The sequence below is a fragment of the Amblyomma maculatum genome, chromosome 9 (genome assembly GCF_055883805.1).
Source record: "Amblyomma maculatum isolate TAMU_Amacu chromosome 9, ASM5588380v1, whole genome shotgun sequence".
In the NCBI taxonomy this organism is placed as follows: Eukaryota; Metazoa; Arthropoda; class Arachnida; order Ixodida; family Ixodidae; genus Amblyomma; species Amblyomma maculatum.
Window position 1 is genome coordinate 87,627,135 of NC_139352.1, and position 17,111 is coordinate 87,644,245.

General features: G+C 46.1%; 1 protein-coding gene across 1 annotated transcript; it reads left to right on the forward strand.

Annotated features, from left to right (window-relative positions):
• The first annotated feature begins 1,782 nt into the window (after nucleotides 1-1,782).
• Nucleotides 1,783-16,517, forward strand: LOC146179703 (neprilysin-1-like). Its single transcript, XM_084579321.1, has 2 exons — nucleotides 1,783-2,339; nucleotides 15,867-16,517. The coding sequence occupies exons 1-2, from the start codon at nucleotides 2,007-2,009 to the stop codon at nucleotides 16,164-16,166; spliced, it is 633 nt and encodes a 210-aa protein (XP_084435447.1). The 5' UTR covers nucleotides 1,783-2,006; the 3' UTR covers nucleotides 16,167-16,517.
• The last annotated feature ends 594 nt before the right edge of the window (nucleotides 16,518-17,111 follow it).

Here is a 17,111-nt window from a genome sequence, read left to right on the forward strand (position 1 = left end):
GTATACTTTCCTCTTGAGCGATACCGGTGAGCTGCTAGTCATAATCTGCGCGTGCTTGCCAAATGCGATCCAACCCAATCTTATTGTGCGGTACGATGTCAGTGCACGTTAAAGAACCCCAGGTGGTCGAAATTTCCGGAGTCCTCCTCTACGGCGTCTCTCAAAGCCTGAGTCGCTTTGGGACGTTAAACCCCACAAAAGCAAAACCAAAACCAATCTTCTTGTTATTTCCTTTTCATGGTCCGGATCTGCGGTTACTACCTGCCCTAAGTAGACATATTCGCCTACTACTTCAAGTGGCACGCTATCTAATGTAAACTGCTGTCCCTTCCCGAGGCTGTTGAACATTACCTTAGTGTTCTGCATATTGATTTTCAAGCCTACCTTTCTACTTTTCCTGTCTAGGTCATCAATCATAATTTGCAGTTCATCCCCCGAGGTAATTAGCAAGGCAATGCAATCAGCAAATCGCAGGTTACTGAGGTATTCTCTGTCTACCCTTATGCCTAACTGCTCCAATTCCAAGTCTGAATACTTCCTCTAAGCGAGCTGGGAATAGTACTGGCAAGATCGTGTCTCCTTGCCTAACACCTTTCTTTATGAGAATTTTGTTACTTTCTTTATGCAGAACTATGGTTGCTGTGCAGCCACTATATATATCTTCCAGCACTTTCACGTACGGCTCGTCTACCCCCTGATTTCGCAATGCCTGCATCACCGCAGAGGTTTCTACTGTCAAATGCTTTTTCGTACTCAATGAATGCTATGTATAAGGGCTGGTTATATTCCGAGCATGTTTCTATCACCTGGGTGATGGTATGGATATGATCGATAGTAGATTACCGTTTCCGAAAACCTGCTTGATCCTTTCCTTGATTGCAGTCTAAGGTTGTCCTGATTCTATTAGCGATTACCTTAGTAAATACCTCATACGTAAAAGACAGTAAGCTGATTGGTCTGTGATTTTTAAGGTCCTTAGAGTCCCCTTTCTTATGAATGAGGACAATGTTTGCATTCTTCCATTGTTCCGGTACCGTCGATGACACCAGGCACTGCGTATAAAGGGTGGCCAGTTTTTCTAGCACGATATCCCCCCCCCCCCCGCCGTACTTTTCTGCGCCCGTTGCAATTTCATGAAAACAGCCGGCTGTTGTGTGAAGGCCACACTTACCATCAGCATGCAGAATCAGTGCCTATGACAACCCATAATAAGGAGTGCCTAACAAGGCAATTAGAAGATGACAGTCATATTTATTCACTTGTGCACCTAGGCTAAAACGTGCAAGAAAGGCTTCACAAACTACGGTTTTTCAGCTGCGTGTGGTTCTTGGTTGTTGCAAGATTTAGAACAAAGCCAAACAGGGCATGCAGATGTGACGCTTAAGCGTCGCATTGTCGGCAAATTGATCTCAATTTCGATTTATTTCCGGATTTTATGTTTTGTGCTGTGGATAATTGGTTTGCACCCGGCTTAATACCGCTGGCGCTTGTATTAATTGCCTTCGCAGTTGGAATAAATTGGTTTTTGCTGGAATTATTCGAGTTGGAGCTTGAATTAAATATATTGGCGCTTTGATTAAATGCTTTGCTCTCGAATTAAATTACACGGCGCGCTGATTATGCTTGTTACCACGGTGACAGGATAGCTGCGGTGCTTCTGTTATCTCGTGAGGCGGCGACATTCCATGGGCGCCCAACGATGTATATGCAGATTTGGCAGCCTAGACTCCCATAATATGTTTGTGATGACGTCCAAAGTTTCACCCTTGTGATAACGTTCTGACTACACTGTATTCTATTTCGCGACCTATAATTCGTTTTCGCAATGTACCACAGCGGAGAATGCAACGCCGATTGACTACACCGATAAATTGAAATGTATACAATGAGGGCAGTTCCGCGCAGTATAGGCTAGTTAGGTCCAAATAAGACGTGCCACTAATTTATGCCATTTCCGTTGCCGGCATGCAGAAGCCAACAATGTCTTCGACGAAGGCGCAGTTGACATGGGGGACTCTCTGGTCGCTAACTGGCACCTGGCATCTAACGCTTCGTTCCTGAACCCATCTTCCCGGTATTTGTCAAAAGTCATGCAAGACATGGGCTTTTACCTAGTGCACACGGAAAGCTTACTACCGGACTTTTCCCTGCTGCCATACGCCTTCGGCTTTCCATACTTCGACCACGGAGCAACACGAGCGCTAAACTACGCAGGGATTGGCAGCCGTGTAGCTGAAGCGCTCATCAAGCTCTTCACCAATGTATATATCTTCTCCCAGCGGACAGGAGGTGTAATTGCGGCGCACGCTCAGTGCATGGCAAACGTCTCATCAAGTGAGGTAAGAGTGCAGACAAGCATTCAGAGTTATTAGCAGCCTGCTATGTTTCGCCCTGGCCGGTGCCCCAAGTTATTTTTCTCTTTTAATTTACCCCACGTGGTTACGTTGCAATACACGCTGACCAGCAAGAGGGCAGATGCGGCGGTGTAGCCTTATTTCTTCGTTCATATCCTAAATATTCTAATACCTGCTCCTTACAACACTGAGTCAATTTGGTGCAAGCTTTGTTTAGAAAAACAGACTGTTATTATTGCGTTTCTTAGCTTACTCACAGCTAACGTTTATTCAGGAAACCAGCAACTTATACAAAACAAGCTGGAGAAATAACGAAAAAAATACTGAAAAGAAAACATCAAGCAGGCGCTTCAAGGTGCACAAATTCTTTTTGGTGGAGAACCACCTTTGGATCAGCAACAACACAGTTTAGGTCATTTTTTTCGATATGATATGCTTCGGATATCTCCCGAGTGAGTTGATCAGTGTGAAGAAATAAAGCGATATTTTCTAAGCGATTTGTTCTAAGCGATATTTTCCTTTCCAAAGTTGATGTGACCATTGAAAAGAATATGTGCGGCCTTCCCAAAAAACATTTCAGGTACGTTGATTTGTTGAACGTGCAAATTTCGCTCCACGTTGTCAGGATGTGGCAAAAAGTTTCAAAGAAAATTGGTTTTGTCTTGAATTCGCCTATGAAACGCCCTCTAACGATGGTTTGCAATTCCTTGATATTAATCTCCGGTTCATGGATTACCGCGTTTGTTGAATGTATTCCCAAGGTAAACCACTTTTAGATTTTAAATCCAGCCACTACAAGATAGTAAAATGTGTATTGCGGTAGCCTGTTTAGGTTTTTCATTAAATAAATCTTGTCATCACTCAATGCACGATATCTTTACAAGTAAACAGGCCAAGACGGGCGGGGTTTCCTCTTGTGTCCATCGCTTCTCACTTCAATTGAAAAATGTGGGCAACATATATGGTGTGAGAGTTTTATTGCGAAAGCGACACTACTCGCAGTTTCAAGCCTGCGCGTGACCCGGCCACAGTTACGTTTTACCCACGTGACGCTGTGACATCACACCCCACGTGACACACAGGCTGGCTCGGTGTATCTGCTCCATCCCGTCCGCCGCCCTGCATAGTGGTTGCAGGCCGATGCTAAGTGATACTGGTGTTTTATTTCGTCCCACTGATCAAATAACTAGGAAGATATCAGAAGCATATCATATCGAAGCAAAAAATGACCCAAACTTTGTTGATGATACAACGGTGGTTATCGACTGAAACGAATTTCTGCACCTTGATGCGCCTGCGTGATTTGTTCCTTTCTTCCTTTTTTCGTTCTTTCTTCAGCTTGTTTTGCATAAATTGCCTGTTTCCTTCATAAAAGTTTAGTTGTGAGCAAGCGCTTGTGGTGTGTTTTCTTTCTTGTCCCGTGTCGTGTGAGCTGTTTAATTTCCAAGGTGGGATGTCTGCTACTAACATTAGTTCTTTGTTTTCTGGCAGACAGGCAACTATCACACAACAGGGAAAGTCTTTAGTATTACTATATGCCCTCAATGTTTTTAACAGCTCGCCGTAACAGCACACTTGAACGCCTCTTTTATTTCTAGAAATGTTACCATTGCCATCTGGATTGTATGTAGCGCTGAGTTAATATGCTGAGAATGTGATGTAACCACAGTATTTGTTCATTCACCTGAGACAAATTCATGCTTCTTAGCAGAGAGTACATTATTATCAAGCAGAAACTTTTTATATTGTACAACTTTAATGGATCGAAAACAGTATTGATTACACTGAGCACAGGGGCCTGCAATGTTTTTATTGGCACAATTTTCCCAATCGCCAAAATATTGGATATTTGCAACTAACAATTTCGTAGTCAATTATTTTGCAAAAGGGGGCCAAATTATTGAGATTGTATTTAATATCTTCGCTGGTACTCCGACGTAAGCTCACCAATCGTTTCTTGCAGTGCTTTGATTACTGACATCTTTTCATGTTGAGTTACATCTGGGAAAGTTAAAATGTCATTTCTCTTCATGAGGCGTTGTTGCAGGGAATTCATTTAACAAGCTTCTTCTGCATTCGACGAAATTGTTACTGAAAATATTTGTGATCCCCATCAGAGATTACTTCAGGAAAGATGTATCGTTTTCTTATTTCAACATCACTCGCAGTTGTCATATCTTTATAATATTTCATTTCTGCTGCTTAATTATGCTTGTGTGTAGTATCGCTTCTATGACTTTATCATCTCTGCAACCGTCGTAGTTCGGTAGTACCTCAAATGTGCGAGGTAAAAATCATTAGTCCGATTATTTCTCCCCTTGTGATAGTAAGAATCCTTTTTCCATGACATCACCTGTAGCTGTTGTTGTCCAAGGGCTTATACTATGGTCGCTTAGTTTATGTACGAGTGGATAGATCAGTGGCATCTCTTATTTTAACCACCAGGTTCTGATATTGAGTCTGTGTCGCTATCTCACACGCCTTTACTTTATCATGCATGAATTAACATGTTGAGTGTATGGAGAAACATTTCTCGTCCGAAAATATCTCTTTAGGCCACAAATATCTCGAAAAACATTATTTGAGGAAGCCAACAACCTTCTTATTATATTTTCAACGTGTCCTCATATTTTTACGGTGCGTTCCCGAGCGATAAGTCTCAGTTCAACATCAGAAAGCACCTCCAGAACACCTCAGCACACCAGCACAACAGCGTCAGCTTCAGTGTTGTCGTCGTTCGGGACAGCGCACAAAACATCATCGCCGTCTTCTATCTCGGATACACACCATGACACCACCCTCCTCGGGGCTAGCATGGTCCCGGTGTTTGCTAAACCGAGGTGTGAACACATTGCGGAGGTTGTGCAGTAGAGTCTAGCGTGAGAGACAGGGCCTGATCGTGTAGGTCACGTCACTGAGTTGCTGCAAGACGCGATAGGGATCCACGTAACGGGGCATGAGTTTCTCGTACAGGCCCACACAGCGGGCCGGGAGCCAGTAGATGATGGATCCAGGCGAATAGCGTACTTCTCGATGGCAATGATCGCAATGATGTTTGTGGTCCATCTGGGAAGCCCTGAGGCGATCCAGAGTAATATTTCTGGCGGTGTCGGCGCGTGCTATGGCATCGGAAGCATGACTGCTGGCATGGTCTACAGCAGGCAGCAAACTGTCGAAAGGGAGCAGAGGGTCACGGCCAAATAGGAAATAAAAGGGTGAGTAGCCGGTTGTATCTTGACGGGACGAACTTTATGCAAATGTGACGAATGGCAAATTGATGTTCCAGTCACGATGGTGGTCAGAAAAGTACATGGACAGCATGTCCGTAAGCGTTCGGTTAAGGCGCTCAGTAAGGCCATATTTGTTTAGGGAGGATAGATTGTCGTGAAATTGTGGCGGGTAGAGCATGACCGGAGCAAATCGTCGACACCTTTAGAAATTGAGCATGGGGCTTCGTTCCGTTGGTAGTTGACGGGGAGCACCATGAAGTCGGATGACGTCGTGAAGAAGGAAATCAGCGACGTCGTGGGCAGAGCTTGTAGGGACAGCTCACGTGAAAGCGTATCGCGTTGTGTAAACAGTGGCAACCGCAGTCCATGTGTCCCGGAAGTCGATGTTGGGAAATGCTCAAGGAGGTGAAGGCCGACGCGGGAAAATGGGTCAGAAAAAAACTTCTATCGGGTGAAGGTGACCACTAGGCTGAAGCTACGTCTTCTTCCCGCAGTGGCACAGGTCAAAAGTTGCAACGCAGTGGCGTACAGAGCGATAACGGCCTGGTCAGAAAAAACCGCCGGCCTACGCTATCATGCGTGCGAGACACTCCCACGTGCCCTGCTGTAGGAGCGTCATTAAAATGGGCTAAAACAGTAAAGTGGTGATGATTAGGGACAAAGAGAAAAAGGTCCGCACGAACATATTAACGGAAGGATCGGAGTCGTCGGTGCATAGCTGGTATATATTAGGTCGTAGGGAAGGGTCACGACTCTGTTCGGCACTGACGGGCAGAAAGTCTGTGATGACAACACGTAGTAGTTGATGGACGTAGATGGACAACACACCTTAACAATATCAGGACATCATGCCGTAAGGTGGCCGAGGTAATCGGCTTAAGTACATAATTAAATAGTAATGGTCTAAGCATGCAGCGTACTCATGCCAGAACAGCATAATAACAATTTAAAGTAAAAGGTTGATGATGGGGCCTTGCACAATCCGCTTATGCGCTGTGGAAAGAGTCGGAGCACTCGCTACACAGAGGGACGTGGCAGCGATTGCAGAGGTATATTATCTTGCCACCGGAGGAAGGACTTCGACAACAGTTAGCTTGCTTCTGGTTACAATTATTTAGGAAATGCTACCCGAAGTCGCATATTGTTTCTACAGACGCTGTCGTGACGCTGGGGCTACGTCGACCCGGCCTTCACTTGGTAGCGTGCAGAGACTCGGGGTTGAAGAAGGACTGAATTTTCGAAGTTGGTGAAATATGTACAAGCAGGTTTAATGGCACTTTGAGAAAACTTATTTACAATATTTACATGAAAATGAAGGGTACATCAGCAAAATGACAAGCGTTAAGAATTCATAGCGAGAAGCGACTGGATGAGCCGTTTACCCAGGGCCCAGAGCGACATTTCGTGCTCTGCAGCGTCCTTAAAACCCCCTATGTCCAGCCCCTCTCTGAAGATGCTGACCAACCAAATCCAGGGCACGCCCCTCAGATATCGGCATCCAATCGAACACATCACTGCACTGATGGTCTGAAGCACTGACTGGCCCGGCATTGTTTCGTTGAGCCTGGTCACTTGTTGGCGGGAAAAGCTTGGGAACGGCGAGGAGGTACATTTCTATTCTTCAGCCAAGAATCGATAGGCAGCTGGTTCCGGCAAGTGGATTTACTTCTCAGAAACCCAAGTGCACGTGGGCGCCGCATACGCTCCCAGCATTGTCCGTTTTCGACAATTGCAAATCTTTCCTGCATTCCCGGGAAATCATTTAATGGCCGTATGCGTCATGCTCCTTTCTTGTCCTGCACGTCAGCGGACATGTCACTCTGTCGTCTCCTTTGGATAGGAGGCATTCATCACTGGAGGATAGCACTTCTCGACTGGAAGGGTGAACAAAAGAAAGAAAGCACTTCCTGCTATTTCCCGCAGGGGGACGTTTCTTTGTGTTTTTCCAGACGTTCTCTTGACAGGGTCAATTTGGCATTTGCAGGGTGTCCACAAAGCAAAACAGGCTTACAAAAAGGATTTATGGAAACAGGCTCACTTAGAGCCATTGGACCATCACCACATATCCACAGCACTTATCCATGCCCACAGGCGAACAATAGAGCGCGCAAATGCGGATGCATGGTCGTAACAGCCTCCTCCCCCGCCAGAAGAGTCTCGGAGGGCAGCAGTCGCAGCTGCTGCATGAAGAGACGACTTAATGGCCTGCACGTGAACGCTTGAAGCTCGCTGTTGCTTGTCGCGTTGTCTTGATTGTCGTAGGCCAAATTGCTCGAGCTGTCTGAAACTCAACCACATGTCGAAGCAAGCACTCGGCTCGCGTCTGAAGAGACCAGGTCAAAAGAAAACTGCCATTGTTGTTCGAGAAAAGCCCACTCTCAAGACGTTCAGGACCCACGTATTCCTAGAAAACCAAACGTGCTGCTTTACATAGTCACACATATACAAGCGCACGAGAGAAAAAAAAATAAAAACCTGATTATAAATTTGGATACATGGTGAGGAACACCTCGGACTGCTTAGAAACAGCGGCTAAGCGCGTCCGCATTCCCATTTAACTTCCCCTTTTTGTATCTTATTTCAAAATTGTACTGCTGTAAAATCAAGCTCCACCTAAGAAGGCGACTGTTCTTCGATGTCGCTGTTTGCAGCCAAGCCAGGGGACAATGGTCCGTCTCTACGGTGAATTTGCCCCTCCAAGATAGCACTTCAATTTTTGAATGGCCCATACAATGCAAGCGCACTCTTTCTCTGACGCGCAATAAGCCCTCTCTCTAGAACTCAGTTTTCTGCTCAGGTAGAGCACGGGGTGCTCATTACCGTCGTCATCTCTCTGGCAGAGAACAGCACCTAACCCTCGATCACTGGCATCACACTGGACCGTGAATTCTCGGGCATAGTCTGGAGCTCGCAATACCGGACGGCTAATCAGCACAGCCTTCAGGTTTACGAAGGAGGCTTCCTTTTGTTCGTCCCATACTACATTTGTCGGTTCTGTCTTGCGGAGAGCGTCGGTCAGAGGGCTGGCCAAAGCTGAATAGTTAGGGATGTAGTGATTGTAGTACCCAGTCAGACCCAGGAATGCTCGAATTTCCGTCTTCGTGCTCGGCCGCGGGTAGTCTGCTACCGCAGAAATCTTAATCTCGCTGGGTTTCCTGAAACCTTGACCTACATTGTGACCCAAGTAGTCCACGGTCGCCCTTGCCAGGCAACATTTCTCGGCCTTTACAGTTAGTCCAGCTTGACGCAAAAGGCTCAGTACAGCTCTTAGATGTACCATATGGTTCGCCCATGAGTCGGAAAAAACCGCAATGTCGTCTAAATAAGGCACCGCGAATGTTTCACACCCCTTTAAAACCCTATCCATGAGTCGGGAAAAACAAAATGGAGCATTTTTGAGCCCGAAACTCATCATTGTTGTCTGGTAGCTGCCCGTCGGAGTGACGAAAGCCGCGTATCTGCTGGCGCGTTCAGTGAGCGGTACTTGCCAGTAACCTCGAGTAAGGTCCAGCGTAGTCACATATGCCGCTCTACTGACCTGTTCTACTCTCTCCTCGATATTCGGAATAGGATACACTTGATCCCTGGTTAGAGAATTTAGCTTCCGGTAGTCTACCACAGGCCTAGGGTCTTTACCTGGAGCTTCTACTAAGATCATAGGCGAAGCATAATCGCTTTCCGAAGGTTTTATTACTCCCAATTCCAGCATGCGAGTTACTTCCCTATCCAGAATTTCTCTTTGCCTTGGAGAAAATCGGTAGCACCTTGATCGCACTGGCACGTCTGAAGTCAGCTCAATATCGTGCTCAGTCAAATTAGTCCTGCCTGGCCTGTCCACGAAGCAGGCCTCAAACTCTGTTATTATTTCGCCCAGATCGGACAGCTGGGATTTCTTTAGTTCTCCTCTCTGCTCCGTCTTTTTGAGAAGCTCCTGAGCGTTGCTTCCTTTTCCGCTGAGGCAAATCAAGTTGTCCCCCATCTCCTCGGGAAGGTTTAACGTTAGGTTTACCACGGCTTGCTCCATAGCTAAGTCCTCTCGGGTTCCACTTAGTAGTCTCGTGAGATTACTAGAGACTGGCGGCAAGAGGTTACTCTCAATAACGTCCTCATTCCGCGTCTCATCAAGCTCGCTTTCAAGTTGACTTATCTGAGATGCCTCGCTCTCAAAGTTTTCCGACCCGCTACCTTCCGCATCGACCACTGTTTTAACTGCCGTTTCCTCCGCTGTGGATTTTTCTGGTATGAGCAGTGTAGCTAGTTCTCGCGCCTTTGAACGTGTTAATGCTTGCACAACACTGTCTCCGAAAAGGATGCCCCTCTTTCGCAGTAGCATGTCCGATTTGTTGGAAAACAAATACGGATAGCACTTAGGCAGCTTTTCTGAAACGGCAGCCTCGGTTGTTAACTCGCCGAAAGGGCCCTCGATGACCACGTTCGCGATTGGCAAGCACACACTCTGTTCCTCCACTACCTGGCGGATCCACGCACACTGTCCTGTATAGTCGGAAGGCGACACATACGCCGGATGGACAACATCCATCGTTGCGGCCGAATCGCGCAGTACCTTGCAAGGCTTCCCGTTGACTACTAGGTCATGCATGTAAGGTTCCAAAAGCTGCATATTTTCATCGCAGTCACTGACATACGAGAAAGCAATCTTTTCTTTTCGGCAGTTGACGGCAATGTGACCCTGCTCATTACACCTAAAGCATGTGAGCGGCTTCCTAGCCCCAAGCTTGTTCTTTGTGTTCTTCGCGTTGGTCACTTCCCCACTTTTCTCACTGCCGTCCTTTCTAGGGCGTTTGCCTGAAGAAGCCTTCCTTTCTTCGTTTGCAAATCTAGCAAAGTGCCTTTTCTGACGGTTATTCACACTGAACTTGGGATTGCGGGGCCTATCCACTGCTGGGTTGCTGAATTGTCGGCGCGAAGCATACTCCTCAATAAGTTCGGCAGCTTCAGTTGCCGACTTAACTTCGCCTCGGTCCTGTAACCAATTTCTGTCTTTTTCTGGGAGGCAGTTATAAAACTGCTCCAAAAGAATTCGCTCGACTACAGCGTCCCTATCACTGTAGGAATCAGTGCTCTTTAGCCACTCGCCCAAATTAACTCTTAAATTGTACAGGAATTCAGGGTAACTCTCGTCCCTGGACTTAGTAGCGTTCCGAAAACGTTGTCTGAACGCCTCGGCGCTAAGCCTATACTTTCTCAGAAGGCAAGCTTTGACCTTCTCGTAGTTGTCCGCGTCCTCCTTGCTTAGCCGCGCGACAACCTCCGCTGCCTCGCAGGGCAGAACCGTCAATAATCTCTGAGACCAAGTGTCTCGCTGGAAGGACAGTTTTTTCGCAAGTTCGCTCAAAGTTAGCCAGATACAGACCGATATCCCCTGATATCACATATGGCTGCATGTACTTTGACATCTTGAAATCTGTCTCCTTGTTGAGAAGAGGTACCGCTAGCTGGGGACAATCGCCCGACCTCTTGCTCAACTCTAGTTCTAATTTCCGGAGCTCAATTTCTAGCTTCTTTTCCTCTTTTTCCCGCTCCTTTTCCTCTTTTTCCCGCTCTTTCTGCTGTCTGAGCTGCTCCTTTTTTTGACCGATGAGGTTCCATGCTTCACTGAGCTCCTCATCATCGGTTCCCAGATCTGTGATTGCCTTTATAATCAAGGGTTTTCGTGCCAAACCACTTGTATCAATTCCCAATTCCTCACACAATAGCAACAGGTCCGGTTTCTGCAGCTTTTGTAGGTCCATGATCGCTCCGAGTGTCGGATACTTCCAAAACAACTGTGCAAACTACCAAACCTAAAGGCGTTTCCACACTCTCTTTACCAGTTCTAAAATCTAACCCTGTTCTAGAACCTGGTCCACATCAGAAGAAAAGCCAAGCACTCACCCACACATGCGATCGATGTTCCGAGCTGCTCTCTTGTTGGCCGATTGTTGCGCCTGCTTGTTGCTTGAGATGCCACCTCCGATCACAAGATGTGGCTTGTAGATTCTGATCCACCTCGAATCACCAGATGTTGTAGCTTGTAGATCCAGATCCCACCTCCAGTCATCAGATGTTGTGGCTTGTAGATTCAGATCCCACCGCTGGTCACCAGTTGTCGTGACGCTGGGGCTACGTCGACCCGGCCTTCACTTGGTAGCGTGCAGAGACTCGGGGTTGTAGAAGGACTGAATCTTCGAAGTTGGTGAAATATGTATAAGCAGGTTTAATGGCACTTTGAGAAAACTTATTTACAATATTTACATGAAAAAGAAGGGTACATCAGCAAAATGACAAGCGTTAAGAATTCATAGCGAGAAGCGACTGGATGAGCCGTTTACCCAGGGCCCAGAGCGACATTTTGTGCTCTGCAGCGTCCTTAAAACCCCCTATGTCCAGCCCCTCTCTGAAGATGCTGACCAACCAAATCCAGGGCACGCCCCTCAGATATCGGCATCCAATCGAACACATCACTGCACTGATGGTCTGAAGCACTGACTGGCCCGGCATTGTTTCGTTGAGCCTGGTCACTTGTTGGCGGGAAAAGCTTGGGAACGGCGAGGAGGTACATTTCTATTCTTCAGCCAAGAATCGATAGGCAGCTGGTTCCGGCAAGTGGATTTACTTCTCAGAAACCCAAGTGCACGTGGGCGCCGCATACGCTCCCAGCATTGTCCGTTTTCGACAATTGCAAATCTTTCCTGCATTCCCGGGAAATCATTTAATGGCCGTATGCGTCATGCTCCTTTCTTGTCCTGCACGTCAGCGGACATGTCACTCTGTCGTCTCCTTTGGATAGGAGGCATTCATCACTGGAGGATAGCACTTCTCGACTGGAAGGGTGAACAAAAGAAAGAAAGCACTTCCTGCTATTTCCCGCAGGGGGACGTTTCTTTGTGTTTTTCCAGACGTTCTCTTGACAGGGTCAATTTGGCATTTGCAGGGTGTCCACAAAGCAAAACAGGCTTACAAAAAGGATTTATGGAAACAGGCTCACTTAGAGCCATTGGACCATCACCACATATCCACAGCACTTATCCATGCCCACAGGCGAACAATAGAGCGCGCAAATGCGGATGCATGGTCGTAACAACGCATCGTGGAGCACTCGTTTATACATAAAAGCTGGCGCTGGCTCATTGGATTAGCAGCATTAGCGCTTGAGCTCTGTGTTTTGAGCTTCTTGGCAACGCGAACTCGGAAATCAAGTTGGTTCATAAGTGTTCCTTGCCAATGTTGCATCTCCATACAGTCGATGCGTTCGCAATTGCCGCATTTAGTAGGTGGAAGACATTCTCATTTAACCCCTCTTGTTCCGGACTATACTTCTGTACCTTGCAATCAAAGAACCCATGATGTCGACAACCCCTATGTGTTTGTTGTAAACTTATGAGTGCAGCCTGGTGACATCGATTGCAATGCTCTCTTTCCTTTTGCCTTTTTCGAATCCATACAATCCTGTTTGGAAAAATATTCTAAAGTAAGGACTCAGAAATTGCAGCAATGAAGTAGTCAATCGTTATGTGCGTCGTGCATGTTGATCCTGTGCTCGCCAATAAACCCAGCAGTGGTGAGATCTCTATCTGAATAATCATCGTCAGAATCGTGATCGGATTTAAATTAGAGGTCCAGAAGAGCATAGGTTTCCTCCTTGGACACTCCCTGCTTTCAAGACGCGCGCGCGCACGCACACACACACACACACACACACACACACACACACACACACACACACACACACACACACACACACACACACACACACACACACACACACACACACACACACACACACACACACACACACACACACACACACACACACACACACACACACACACACACACACACACACACACCTTAGGATGACTGCCTCCTCCCGAGTAAGTTCCGGGTGAGGAGGTGGTCATCCTAAGGCAAATAAAAACCGGGTGAGTTCTCGTCCCAGCAGTGCTACATGTCCTCCACCCAGACATCTACACGAGCGATATGTGCAGTGTATGTCAAGTGGGTCCAGCGGACCTCATTTTGCGGAGCGGCCTTTTTTACACTAATGCAGGGTTCCCTCAGCTTGTCGTTAAGACAACCACTAGTTTGACCAACATGTAGTTGCCACAGGACAGAGGGAGATAGTATACAATGTGGCTCTTGCAGAGTGCACACTTGTTCTGACGCTTCTTCATGCAGACGGAGACAGTTTTTAAATGCTTTTCCAGTGCATGTACGTGTGCACACATGCTACCCAATCGCAACGGAGCCGAAAATGCAACGTCCACTCCCTCTTTTTTTGTCAATCTTTTTCATACTGTGAGACACGGCGTGAAGGCACGGATGCAGGCAAAAAGCGGGATTTCAGGCGATGCTTTTCCCGATTTCTGGCGGCAGAGAATGAAGCAGCCACTTAGTTGCAGCTGACTAGTGTGGCGTCCGGAATGCTTCGGAACAATTGCAGAATGGCTGCAGAATTGGAGAATGCCAAGCGAAACTTTTCAGCTCTTACTGCGTATGGCAAGCTTCTCGGTGCTTGTGCAATCTTACATTATAGTTTAGCGCGTAATATACGTTGTGAAGGGCCTGCCACGTGCTAGGAGGATGCTGTAGTCAATTTTTTATTGCTTTCTTAGAGCTTTGTTTTACGCTCAGTGAATCAACTATTTTTGATTTTTCATACCTGACAGCCGGCGTCGCACACTGAAACCTCCGTTTTCTTTGCTTGTTTTTTGAGTTTCATCCTGTGCTTCTTTCGAGTTCTGATTGCAAACAACCCTAGAGGAGAGAACCGGAAGTTTATGTACTGTACCGTCGCGCATGCGCAGAACACAATATTGTGCGCCGGTGAATGTCATGGGGAGCTTTGCTGCCTTACTGCCTCTCCGATGTCCTCTGGAGACATCTCCTATACCCGGAGAGAGGCAGCTCTCTCTGCAAAACTACAGGCATTGCGCTGGCAGGTGGTAATTGGCAGCTGACATGTTAGGAAAGTTATCGGGCTTAAGGTTGTGAAGCCTCAGGCGACGACATGACGGGGCTGATTAGGGAGCAGCTCAATATACATGGTAGGTTGAGGAGAATCAAAGCACACTGACTATTTCTGTTCCGAGTCAACCATTCCCCCCCCCCCCCTTACATCCGACCCAAAGCCAGGTGCATGCGGCTTGATTAAGCTAGTCTTCATGTGTATGCTGTTGAGTATGTTTTTAAGTTTGTGTTAAATACACAGGGGACAGTTAAGGAATTAGATTGTGTAAATAGCAGAGTGCATGGATGCGAACGTGGATCCGTAGCGTGAGCCTGCTGGGAAACCCATTAACTCCACTGTGTTGTGCTCTTCAAGGAACATATAAAACTTCACGAACTATTCTTATCATTTGCTGCTAGTATATCAATAAAACGTTAATTTTGCAGTGAAATTGTACACATTTCTTCTGCAAACCGTACAACTGCCATTTTACTTATATTAGCTTAATCTACTATCACCGCGTTCCTATCGGATTCCGTGCAATAGTTTTCATTAACACGGTGGCGCAAACATCTTTGCAAAGGATTCGGCGTTCTCATTTTGTGAGAATAACTCCGATTGGTCGGCAAAGTATGATGTCACCACAGAAGCTGCAAGATTTAAATGCATCGAATCGGCGGGTAAATAACAAATATCTGACCTGAAGCGATTTCAAACGTCGTGTCAAAAAAGCAATGTACGTAAATGTACTTTAAAGATAGTTAGATAACCAAGTGGCGAAATCAAACACTTCTATGATTTCGCACTTTAATCTTCTGTAAAGAGGCATGTTTTAAGGAATTGGTTAAAATCGCCCTTGTCTGAAAGTGAGTCATGATATGTTGTTTGTGTGACACCACCCCAAAGATGCAATCACCAGTGGTAACTGATAAGACTCCTTTTTTATTCCATGTGGTTCGATGTATACCACTGATTCGTGATGGGTTCCTCTTTAGGCCGGAGGGACTGTCTTCGCGTCTTGTTCTTAAAATTTTGTACCTCGGTTATTTCCTTCAGAGTTTGCTACATTGATGGTAAAGCAAAGCTTGTCCTTGCTAAATACAATAACATAATATTTGCGATTCTTTTCACACGAAGTTGGTGAATGCTTGCTGTCGCATAATTGCATAAGACGTTACATATGCTCTTCTTGAAATTCCTATTTGGCTTGAGGCTTATAACTATATCCTAACGTAAAACACAAGTCATACATTTCCTGGGTCCTTCGTCAGTCTCATAAAACACGAAGGATAAACCTGTTGGAGTTTGACGTTACAATGTTCTTGTTTCCAGATCAGCTTCAGCAAACTCGCACAGTACTTTGAGCCGCTCTCGTTGAAGACAGCTCTGTACGCGTACCGGGCCCGAAAAGATACCAAGAACCAGCGTCTCCGTGGCCTGGAGTTCCTGACCCCGGAGCAGCTTTTCTTTGTCGCTGCGTGCTATGTGCGCTGCGTGAGGACCAGTGGACATTCAGGCGCCGCCGATGAGTTGTGCGACGTGCCGTTTCGGGAGGTCGCTGAGTTTTCCGATGCATTTGCATGTGCATTAGGCTCACGAATGAACCCATCGCAACGGTGCGAACTGTTCTGACCCCATCCTCTGACTTCATGTTTTACGTCTCATGTTTGGGTTGAGCCACATACGTATTAGGTATAAAACGTTTAAAGCAGTGTTAAAACGAATTGAACTCGTTCAGGTCATTATATGAAGCAGGAAGCAAGAAAGAAATAGTGGCACTAAAGGTTCCTTGCCCAGTAATTTCGCCAATAGCCGCCAGTGTAGTCTTGGGTTCTGCTATACAGCAGCAGTAAAATTTATTTCATTAGGACTTCGGCGCACCTATCATTCTAGCATTAAGTATTGAAGCAGGGGCTTCCGAATTTGTGAAGCTTTGCTTAGATGATTATTCATCTTAACCTACAGGTAGTGCCTTCGTTTGGCCCTCACGCAAATTTGAGACAAAGTGTCGCACAGAAACTAAAAAAAAAATGATTCAGTTGAATGGTAATGCTTTCCTCACTCCAGGTTATTGAGATGAAATTACAAAAGTATTGAATAAGTTGCAATGTATATTACACAGTGAACCTAAGAAGAAAGGCGACCAACCCCAGCGTAACAAATTTGGATTAAATGTGGGCTAGTGTGTTTCCAATCATAGCTACAAAGAATATCCACTCCGTGTATGTAAAAAGGGATGGAAGCTTCATTGGTAAATATAAAGAACTCTTCGAAATGCTTGCTTTTTATCAAATTTTAAAAATAAAATGTCAGGAAGCGTTTGCATGCTTTTTTTTTATCTCCACGGTATTATCACTTTATAATAACATGGTTAAAAAAACCGTCCTATGATACTCGTGTCTGGCAGAAGTCAATCTTTTATCCAGATGTTGAAGAAAAACGATTGCACTAGCAGTAGTTCTAGATATGAGAAGTTCTTCGATGGAAGTTATGCAGGGGTATCTTTCATGAAAGGAAAATGATCCTTGGTGTGGTTCCTGAATGTTCCAGCGGGTAGCAACATATCGATGAAGCAGA

What these genes read in the sequence shown, in the direction of transcription:
- LOC146179703 (XM_084579321.1), top strand. Translation starts at nt 2,007, where the DNA reads ATGGGGGACTCTCTGGTCGCTAACTGGCACCTGGCATCTAACGCTTCG. An exon ending in CAAACGTCTCATCAAGTGAG is followed by an intron (nt 2,340 to 15,866) that starts GTAAGAGTGCAG and finishes TCTTGTTTCCAG; the next exon opens with ATCAGCTTCAGCAAACTCGC.